General features: G+C 36.6%; 1 protein-coding gene across 2 annotated transcripts in view; it reads left to right on the top strand.

The window, feature by feature from the left end:
• The window catches only part of PGGT1B (protein geranylgeranyltransferase type I subunit beta), a 53019-nt gene extending 42334 nt beyond the window's left edge, over positions 1–10685 (top strand). For both annotated transcript variants that reach the window (XM_059175832.1, XM_059175833.1), the window contains 2 exons: positions 4574–4682; positions 8915–10685. In XM_059175832.1, the coding sequence (XP_059031815.1) occupies positions 4574–4682; positions 8915–9096 (291 nt within the window). In that variant the 3' untranslated portion in view covers positions 9097–10685. The remainder of the gene's footprint in view (positions 1–4573; positions 4683–8914) is intronic.
• Positions 10686–11380: the final 695 nt, after the last annotated feature.

An 11380-nucleotide genomic window follows, 5' to 3' on the forward strand; every position in this document is an offset into this window, starting at 1 on the left:
TAAGTATCTAATCAGTGGTTATGTGTATTTCCTTTTGCATCACATCAAGGGGCACATAATCTCCAGTTACCTCTTTTTGTTCAAAGGGCTCCAGAGCTGTAAAACCTGATTTATCCACTATAAAGCCCCCCATCAGCTTTTTATTTTATGATGGCAAAATATACATAATGTATTATTTATCAGTTTAACTCTTTGTAAGTATATAATTCAGTGGTATTAATTACATTCACAATGTTATGTAACCCTCACCACTATGCATACCCCAAATTTCATTGTCCTCAATATAAATTCTCTACTCTTTACTGTTCTCATCTCCCTCTGGCCCCTGGTCATCCCTATTCTGCTTTCTGCCTTTATGGATTTGCTTGTTCTTGCTACATCATATAGGTGGAATCACAATATGTGTCCTTCTACGTCTGGCTTATTTTGCTTTGCATAATGCTTTCAAGGTCCATCCGTGTTGTAGCATATATCAAAATTGTATTCCTTTTTATGGCTGAGTAATATGCTTTTGTATGTTTATACCACATTTTGTTTATCCATTTATCTGCTGATGGACACTTGGGTTATTTCCATGTTTTTGCTGTTGTGAGTAAGTCAGCTCTGAACATAGGTGTACAAATAACTGAGCTGATATTTTCATTTCTTCTGTATATTTACCTAGAAGTGGAATTCCTGGATGATATGGTAGTTCTTTGTGGAACTTTGTGAAGTACCACTGTGCTTTCTACAATGAGGGTGTGTGCCATTCTACAGTCCTATGGGTGTACCAGGGTTCCAGTTTCTCTATACCCTCAACAACACTCAACTTTTCTGTCTGGTTTTAGTTTTTATAATAGCCATCCTAGTGCTATCTCATTGTGATTTTGATTTGCATTTCCCTAATGATTAGTGATACTGAACATCTTCTGATGTGCTTATTGGCCATTTCTGTATCTTTGGAGAAGTGTCAATTCGGGTCCTTCACCCAATTTTTTTTTTTTTTTTTTTTTTTTTTTTTTTTTAAAGATTTTTATTTATTTATTTGACAGAGAGAAATCACAAGTACACTGAGAGGCAGGCAGAGAGAGAGAGAGAAGGAAGCAGGCTCCCTGCTGAGCAGAGAGCCCGATGCGGGACTCGATCCCAGGACCCTGAGATCATGACCTGAGCCGAAGGCAGCGGCTTAACCCACTGAGCCACCCAGGCGCCCCCCTTCACCCAATTTTTTATTGTGTTTTTTGTTCTTCAAGTGTTCTGGATATTAATTCCTTATCAAGATCTATGGTATGCAAATAAATTTTCCTATTCTGTGGTTGTCTCTCTGTTGGTAATGTCCTTTGATATACAAAAGTTTTTAATTGTGATCAAGTCTAGTTTATCTGTTTTTTCTTGTTTGCCTGTGCTTTTGATTGTCACAGCTATGAAATCATTGCCAAAGCCAAAAGATTTTCTCTGCTATTTTCTTCCAACAGTTTTATAGTTTTAGCTCTTGAGTTTAGGTCTTTGATTCATTTTGAGTTAATTTTTATATATGGTATAAATTAAGGGTTCAGCTTCATCATTTTACATGTGGATATCCTGGTTTCCTAGGATCATTTGTTGAGAAGACTGTTCTTTGACCTATTAAATGGTATTGGCACCCTTGTGGAAAATCAACTGAACACATACGCATGGGGTATTTTTTTTTTTTTTAGATTTTATTTATTTATTTGACAGAGAGAGATCACAGGCAGGCAGAGAGGGAGGAAGGGAAGCAAGCTCCCCGCTGAGCAGGGAGCCCGATGTGGGACTTGATCCCAGGACCCTGAGATCATGACCCGAGCCAAAGGCAGCGGCTTAACCCACTGAGCCACCCAGGCGCCCAGACATGGGGTATTTTTTATGGGCTCTCTCTTCTATTCCGTTAGCGCATGTGTCTGCCCCCATGCTAGTACCACCCTGTTTTAATTCTTGGCAGCTTTTATAGTAAGTTTCAAAGCCAGGAAGTGTGAGTCCTTCAACTTTGTTCTTTTTCATCATTGTTTGGGCTGCTCAGGCCGCTTGCATTTCATAGGAATTTGAGAATTGGTTTTTCCATTTTTTACAAAAAAGGCTATTACATCGAATCCGAAGATCACTTTGGGTAGTATTGACTTTTAACAGTGTAAGTTCTCCTACAGTGAGCATGGGATGTCTTTCCATTTATTTCAGCATACAAGTCTCTCATGTCCTTGATCAGGTTTATTACTAAATACTTAATTCTTTTATACTCTGTTTTAAATGGAATTGCTTTTTTAATTTCTTTTTTGATTGTTTGTTGCTGTCGTATAAAAAACTTGAGGTTTTTTTACAGAATCATTCTAGTAGTGGCCATTGAGGTTAACATATGTTTTAATCCATTATATTGTTCTTTTTGATGCTCAGAATATCCCATTTTAAGCCAGTCAAAGCCCCTTCAAGTAGGCTCTTGAGTCTTCTCTTTTCTTTTCTTTTAAAAGATTTTATTTATTTATTTATTTATTTATTTATTTATTTGACAGAGAAAGAGATCACTAGTAGGCAGAGAGACAGGCAGAGAGAGAGGGAGAAGAGGCTCCCCGCCAAGCAGAGAGCCTGGTATCGGTCTCAATCCCAGGACTCTGAGATCATGACCTGAGCCGAAGGCAGAGGCTTAGCCCACTGAGCCACCCATGTGCCCCTCTTGAGTCTTTTCAATATGACCTTGGTAGTCTTTGAGAACTTTCTGAAAACAACCATTTTTACACATTTTAAAAATTCTTAATTCACTATCACCGTACGTTTAACTGATTTTTTTGTTGTTGTTTTTAGAAATATTTTCTATTTTATTTTTTTAACTAAGTCCTTCACCCATCGTGGGGCATGAACTCATGACCTTGAGATCAAGAGTCACATGCTCTACTGACTGAGCCAGCCAGGGACCCCATCTTTCAGTGATTTCTTAACTTCTCTTTAGACATATCTTTGATTCCCAACTACGGAGAATGAAGATTTAACCTCCCTTTTTTCAAGCAGATTGTTACTGGTTATATAGTTTTTAGTTCTGAACTTTTTCTCTTCCTCTTCCACCTTCTAATTCTGTCATATTACCTTTACTTTTATAATGTCAAGTAGCATTTATATTTTATTTAGTAATAATGTTCACATATTTTATGCTTTGCCTGTAAGTTGATTCTAAAATTTAAAAACCAAGAATCAGCACTTACTATGATCATGTAAATACTGTTTATTGCTGAACCAAGTACAGTCTTAAGATTATAGTTTCTTCTTACGTAATGACCCATATGCCACTTGATGGAACATGTTTCTAGCTGATGGATTCTAAAGGGTCTCTCTCCTTTTTATTGTATTGCCAAATTAAAATGAATTAATAAGTTTGTTTCTTATTTGTATTGTAATTCTTTTAGGCTTTGTTTTTCTTTTTGAGAAATAATGCTGCTTTTTTTTTTTTTTTTAAGATTTTATTTAATTTGACAGAGATCACAAGTAGGCAGAGAGGCAGGCCGAGAGAGAGAGGGAAGCAGGATCCCTGCTGAGCAGAGAGCCTGATGTGGGGCCTGATCTCAGGACCCTGGAATCATGACCTGAGCTGAAAGCAGAGGCTTAAACCACTGAGTCACCCAGACGCCTGAAAAATAGTGCTTCTTTAATCATTCGTATCTTCTGTGGCTCTTTGATTCATTAACATACTTTTAACTGCTCTGTGTCTTTTTTTTTTTTTTTTAAGATTTTATTTTATTTATTTGACAGCAGAGATCACAAGTGGGCAGAGAAAGAGAGAGGGGGGAAGCAGGCTCCCTGCTGATCAGAGAGCCCGATGCGGGGCTCAATCCCAGGACTGTAGGATCATGACCTGAGCCGAAGGCAGAGGCCTCAGCCCACCCCTTGACTACTCTCTGTCTTAACAGAAATTTTTTGAACTCTCTTGTCTACTTGTCTTGTTTCACACTCTTCCTTACCCCTTTTCATAGTGTGGTTTATCCTTTATTTTTTCCTATTTAATGGGCTCTTGAGAGAGAGAATAAATATATATCCTAAATTTTAAAGCTACATAGTTTTTTTATGCTTAAATTGTATTTGTCTCACCTTTTACCTTTCCTGATTAAAAAGCTACAATTTTTTTTAACTGTTCTCAAATAGAACTGTCTCTAATCATCTTGTTAACAATTTTTGTTGCTCTTTTTTTAAATATTTTTGGTCCAGGTTACTACCGGTCTGTAAGTAATAGTTCAAAGGCCTATCATAAGAATTAAAATATGGGTAGATAAAATTGTCCTTTTTTAAAATGACTGATTAAGTTGAACAGTTGACAGAGTTGTGTTTTGAACCAAGCTAAATGTGGTGCAATAAGATTAGTTGGGCGTGGTTCAGAAGAAGGAAATAGTGAGTAGGTTAGGTAAAGTAGAGTAGCTGTGATATGGCAAAAATAATAATAATGTGGTTGATTGATTCTTATTGCTGAGGTTTGCCAGAGCTTGCTTTGAGAGCTTTAGCTAAAGAAAAGCATATTTAATTGATGTATTACTGAAAATTGAGCCAAAGGTCAATATGAAAGTTTGATGTCAGTAAATTTATATTTGTTCTGTCATTTTAGCTTCTGAAAATTTTTCAGTACACCAACTTTGAGAAAAATAGAAATTACATCTTATCAACTCAAGATCGCCTGGTAGGTGGATTTGCCAAGTGGCCAGATAGTCATCCAGGTAATTTATTTTTTGTATGTATCTAGAACAACTTTATATTGTTTCTTTCTTGAGTAGACTCTCAGGCATCTTTGCAGTAAGGGCATTAGATAGAAAATTTAACTACAGTTGTAAACTTAAAGGATATGTTTTTTGAAAAGGTAAAATTTTTTAAGTTTAGGGGAAGTTTAGCATGTTGAGGGAAGGGTTGGATTATCAAGATGTATTTCTATGGTACGCCTTTTTTTCCGTATATTTCGCTTACCCATGTTTTATTTCATTTGAGGCAATGAGGCAGGTGGTTTCAATGGGCCCTTTCCAAAATAGAGAATCATTTGGTCCAGCCAGAATCTTTAGGATTATTACCTGTCACTAGAGCTAAGTAGAATGAACTACTAAGTCCAGAAGGGAACCTGTTCGTAATTTGTTCAGAAGCCATTAAATAAATTTCTCTAATTCTGAAGGTAGCTATCTGTCACTGTCCATACCCTTGTTCTCTGAATTTCAGCAGATTCGGGTTGTTGTTTTTTTAGAAGGATACTTTGCCAATCTGAACTCTTATTCACTGTCTACAACTCAGGAGCCAGATAGGTTCAGACAATGTGATATTCATTGTTTTCCAAACTCAGGAATTCCAGAGAAGTAAAGAACAAAAGATTCTTAGATTTAATAAGTATGGTTGATCCTTGAACCACACAGGTTTGAATTGTGCCTATCCACTTATAAATGGATTTTTTCTGATAAATATTATATTATACTATAAATGGATTTTCTCTTCAGTGCTTTTCATTTCTAAAGCCAAAGAATGTTTTCTCCAGTTTTATTAAGGAATCCTTGACATACATCACCGTGTAAGGTAAAAGCACACAGCATGATGGTTTGATGTACATCTGTTGTGAAATGACTACCAGAGTAGGCTCAGCTAGCAACTGTCTCCTCACAGCTATACTGAAGGAAAGAAGGCAGTAGTAAAAGGCAAACAGTTTATTTTTGTGATAAGTCTTAGGATTAACTATCCTAACATGTTTCCTGTATATCGTACAGCAGGGTGAGCGGTGTCTCACGTTGGATATTACACCTCCAGTACTTACTTATTAGTGGAAGTTTGTTCCTTTTAACCCCCTTCCTCCAGTTCCCCCTCCCCCGAACCTCACCCCCTGCTAAGCACAAGTCCAGGCTCTTTTTTTCTATGAGTTTGGTTTTTTGGTTTTGGTTTTTAGATTCCACATGTAGGTGAGATCACACAGTATTTGTCTTTGCCTGACTTACTTCACTTAGCATCACAACTTCAAGGTCCATCCATGTTGTTGCAAATAGTTGGATTTCCTCATTTTTATGGCCAAATCACGTTCCATTGTGGATGTATCTACCACAAATTCTTTATCTGTGCATTAGTCAGACACTCAGGTTGTTTCTGTATCTTGGCTATTGTACATAATTCCGCTATGAACATGGGGGTATCGATACCAAGTTAGTGTTTTCATTTCCTTTGGGTACATTACTGGATCATATGGTAGTTCTGTTTTTAACTTTTGAGGCTTCTCCAGGCATTTTTCCGTAGGGGCTCTGCCAGTTTACATTCCCGCCAACAGTGCATGAGGGTTTCCTTTCTCCACATACATGCTAGCATTTGTTATCGCTTGTCCTTTTGAAGATGGCCATTCTAGCCAGAGTGACGTAGTATCTCCCTGTGGGTTTTTTTTTTTTTTTTAAGATTTTATTTATTTATTTGACAGAGAGATCACAAGTAGGCAGAGAGGCAGGCAGAGGGGGAAGCAGGCTCCCCAGTGAGCAGAGAGAGCCCGATGCAGGGCTTGATTCCAGGACCCCAAGATCATGACCTGAGCCAAAGGCAGTGGCTTAATCCAGTGAGCCACCCAGAGATGCCCTTTCCCTGTGGTTTTAATTTGCATTTCCCTCATAGTTATTGATGTCCGGCATCTCATCATGGACTGGTTGGCCTTTTGTATATCTTCTTTGGGTTACTTGGGTTTCTTTTTTTCTGTTGAGTTATGGGAGTTCTTTCTAGGTTTTTTTTGTTTGTTTGTTATGTTCTAATTTCTAAAGCAAAATAAAATTTTTAAATTTTACTGTGTGTTACCACAGCTAGAAAAATGTTAGAGCAGTACCTTAAGAAAACTGAGAATTGTCTTGATGACATTGTTTTTCATCAGCGCTTGTACTATTTTAACAAATACTGTACTATTTTAACAGATGGGAATAGGGAAATTACAATATCTTGGAAAACTTGTCTGGTATAAACATACTGAAATACATTTTCAGTATTTACAATAGATATTTTTTAAGATTTCTTTATCTTAGCAAGTGTGAGGGGGGGGAGAGGGAAAGAATCTTCAAGCAGACTCCGTGCTGAGTGCAGGGACCACAAGGGGCTCGATCTCACGACCCCCTAGACTTACGACCTGAGCCAAAAATCAAGACAGATGCTTAACCGACTGAGCCACCCAGGCGTCCCAGAATAAATTTTTTTTTTTTTTAATTCTTGAAGGTTTTTTCTGGCACTTAGTTGCTAACTTTAACATATATGTAAGTACTTGGATGTAATGCTTTTTACAGATATAGTAAAATGTCTTCAGAACCTGTAAACTGCAAAGCATAGAAAGTCATAAGTTGAATGTATGTGGAAAGGCCTTTTTAATAGGACCTTTGGGGAAATCATTTTTTAAGAGTTTCTAAAATTAGCGTATTCTTGGTTCTGGTTAGTTTAGTAGCAGATTTGACACAAAGTAATTCTTATGTATTTACAGAAGAAACTTAGGAAAATAATGCACTTCTATTATGAAGAAACTATATATTTCAGCATTTGATATGTTTGAATACACCTACAGATAAGGAAGCTTAAAAGAAAAGCTTTGAGCTTTGAAACAATTAAGTCTGGTTCATTGGCTTTTACAAAAAGCTTTTTGAGGAAAAAAAATGCTTTATTTTTACATTATGTGGAAAGTAGAAGATCCTATTTATGTTATCCTGGATGGATTTGATTTCTCTTTTAGTTGCATTTTTTCCTAGAAAAGTATCCTCATTTCTAGTCAATAAAATACTTTGCTTTGTACCTTCTGTAATTTTAGAATAACTACAAGGAAAATTTCATAGTACAGAGGAAATCAGATTTATTTTTTGTGGCCTGAAAATGAGAGAAAAGTAAGCCAGAGGAAACCTAAGCATTCTCTTGAGAGGCCATGAAGGAGGATTGACATGGGCCTCCACTAGTGAGCTAAATTTTTCAGAAATAATCTTCACTAAGCACAACTGTCTGTCCCTCTGTTTTGAAAAGTAGATGATGGTCATGTAAGTAAAACTTTCTAATTTTCCTGACAAAGTTTAAGTCAGTAATGTGTTCTGAACTTCAGTAGCTCTTGAGGTCATAAATGATGGCCAGCACAAAAAAAAAAAAATGCTTGATGGCTACAAAATATATTTTTTTGTAGTATACCCATAATGGCAGAGCTCTGAGCTCTTCAGAGTCCATATAGGGCTGTCCAGCAGGCAGCAGCCATGTGATTCTTGTGGCCACTTGAGTGGAAGAGAGTCACTGCCCCCTGAAAGATGGGGAACAGTAGTGAGGCCAGTATAGAAGAAAGGTTATGGTATTTATAACCACAGAGAATGTGAGTTTGTTTTTACTGTCAGGTCAGACATTTTTTGGATGACTGACATTCCCCTAAATAGGAAAACTAAATTTGGTACAGCATTCCATAACAGATTATTCTGTTTAGGCATCTTTCACCGAATACAGTAGTGAGGTAGTATTGGTCATGGAAATGTCAGAGGTAAAATTTAGTGGGAAGGAGTATTGTTACTTAGAGTCAGAGGTTTATTTTCATTTTTCAGGAAAATTTTTCCTTTTAAGATACAGAGCTAAAGCCTCTTGTTTCTGTATTGTGTAGTAAGCAAAGGGGAAACACCCTAAGTGAGAAGTCTTGTATTACTGCTACTCTACTTTGTTTTTTAATCACAGAGGATGTTGAGAATGTCACCTTTTCATTTGAGAACTGTTTTCCTTTGTTAATGATATTTGCCTGGATAAAATATCTGATTTTGATCACCTGTTGTTGTTGTTGTTGTTTTTAATTGGTGTTTTGAGACTTTGAGAAAGCACGTGTTTCAAAACCTGTATTTAACATTTTTCTAAATTTAATTTTAATGTGGTGAATAGATATGTAGCTTGGTACTTTGCAGCATGTACAAATAAGAATGTGTATTATGATTAAAAAAAAATACCTCATTTTCAGATGCTTTGCATGCATACTTTGGGATCTGTGGCCTGTCACTAATGGAGGAAAGTGGAATTTGTAAAGTTCATCCTGCCCTGAATGTAAGCACACGGACTTCTGAACGCCTTCGAGATCTCCATCAGAGCTGGAAAACCAAGGACTCTAAACAGTCCCCAGAGAATGTGCACATCTCCACATGACTAACTTCATTTAGCTTGGGAGGGTGGGGGGATTTGTAGCATAACTGTAGCTCAAGGTTAAAAGCCATGTATAACCAAGTGTGCTCTTTTTTTTAAGAGGTAGTCTCACAATCAAATCTTGTGCTGATGTCACTTTGGAATATGGTCTTGAGCCAGTAGCCTTTGTACTGGGTTTCAAGAAAATCTTTGTTGAAGTTGGAACCACAGTAGACTCTGTTGTGGTTCTTAAATGTTTATACTGTATTTCTAAGAAGTTCTTTGAGGCAAATTAACTATATGTATGTAGGTTATCTTTTTTAAAAACTCTTCAGTACAAATTGTATCATACTATAAAATGGACACAAATCTTCAAAACAAGTTTACACTTAGGGATCATTTAAAAAGCTTAATAGCTGATGGTAGAAAATTGCTTTAATGAATTAAGTATCTAGGATTCTTCTTTGAAAACAGATGGTTCCATAATTTTTAAAAAGAAGAATGACTTATTTTGGCTTATTAAGTGTGCCAGTTAAACTTATGTGGCCTATATAAGTGAAATTAACTTCATAGCAAGGATGAATAGGCTTAACTAATACAGTATTTTCTAAAAGGACAGTGATTTAAGAAGACTATTATGTGATTGAGGAAAAAATAATTTAACTGTATATGATTGTGAATGAGAAAGTTTTGTGCTTTGTGGGTCACTTATTTAGATGTTGTGAGGGTGAATAACAGCTGTGTCTGATTTTTTAATTTCATTAGTTGCTTTTTCTTCTTTCTGGGGAGAAAATAATCACCTAGAAGGAAAGAGACATTGAGTGGTTTGGTTTATTTTTCTGAAATACGTGATATTGTAAATTATACTTGTACTTTTATAAGGGAGTTATTTTTAGCCATTTGGTTTTTTTTAGTTTGTTGTGTCCAATGTGTTAGTGGTTCTGATTTCAAAATGACAATTTTCTAATTTTTTCAAAATAAGTAAAACTCTCAGTAAAAAAAAAAAACAAAACCACTAAAGTAAATTTAATGGTGCAGCTCCATACATGGTCATTTATATTTTTATATTTTCAGGTAAATGGAAGGGAAGCGTTCTGTTAGGTGTTAAAGGGTGTCACTTTTGTTCTTTTTGTTTTGTTCGGTCTGTGAACTAGCTAATTATAAAGGAAATAGTGTAAAAACTCATCTTCATTAGTAACCAATTTATCAGTAAATCACATCCATCACTGCTGTTGAATGTCGTTCAGAGATGTGAGACAAGTACTGAAATGGAGAAGAAAACCTCTTCACTGCTGGAGCTGGGTTAAAGTTAAAAGGCTTGGTGATAATAAATGTGGAACTATTCTACAACTATGAGTGTAAAAACTAAATTACTAGTATAACTGTTTAGGAATTATAATATATAAATTTTAATTTCTTTCCTAAATTTTAGGGGGAAATGCCCTTAAATAATGATCCTTCCAAAGGAAAATCTGGTATGTGCTTGGGAAAAGATTCATTTGTTGTTGGATCCTTAGTTTTAAAACTCCTCTTGTCAGAGTCAACTTTATTATTTTTTTGATTAGAAATAAAATCCGTTTTCTGATTGTGGGGAAAATATAAGCTTAACAGCAGATGTTATCTTTCAGCCAGTTATTTCAGTTGCTTCTATTTAAATCCTGGAAAATTAAGACATCCCTGTCTCAAACTAAGTCACTTCCTAGACTTTGGGAGTTAAAATAGCCTGTATGGAATGGCTTTAGAGCTATTATAAAAAACCCAGTTTGTTTTTCTTGAATTGCCACTAGCAGTTAGAAGAAAGTTAGTAATAATAGTAACCATATCCGCAAACGGAAGAGAATTCCAAGTTTATTTTTTTTTTTTTTTTTTAAAGATTTTATTTATTTATTTGTCATAGAGAGAGAAGCGAGAGAAAGCACAGGCAGACAGAGTGGCAGGCAGAGGCAGAGGGAGAAGCAGGCTCCCCGCCAAGCAAGGAGCCCGATGCGGGACTCGATCCCAGGACGCCGGGATCATGACCCGAGCCGAAGGCAGCCGCTCAACCAACTGAGCCACCCAGGTGTCCCGAGAATTCCAAGTTTAAAAGTACTTCATAGAACTATTTCTTTTTAAGATTTTATTTATTTTATTGACACAGAGAGAGAGATCACAAGTAGGCAGAGAGGCAGGCAGAGAGAGGGGGGAAGCAGGTCCCCTGCTGAGCAGAGAGCCGGAGGCCAGGCTCCATCCCAGGACCCTGAGATCATGACCTGAGCCGAAGGCAGAAGCTTATCCTACTGAGCCACCCAGGCGCCCCATTTCATAGAAC

The sequence above is a fragment of the Mustela lutreola genome, chromosome 5 (assembly GCF_030435805.1).
Source record: "Mustela lutreola isolate mMusLut2 chromosome 5, mMusLut2.pri, whole genome shotgun sequence".
NCBI lineage: Eukaryota > Metazoa > Chordata > Mammalia > Carnivora > Mustelidae > Mustela > Mustela lutreola.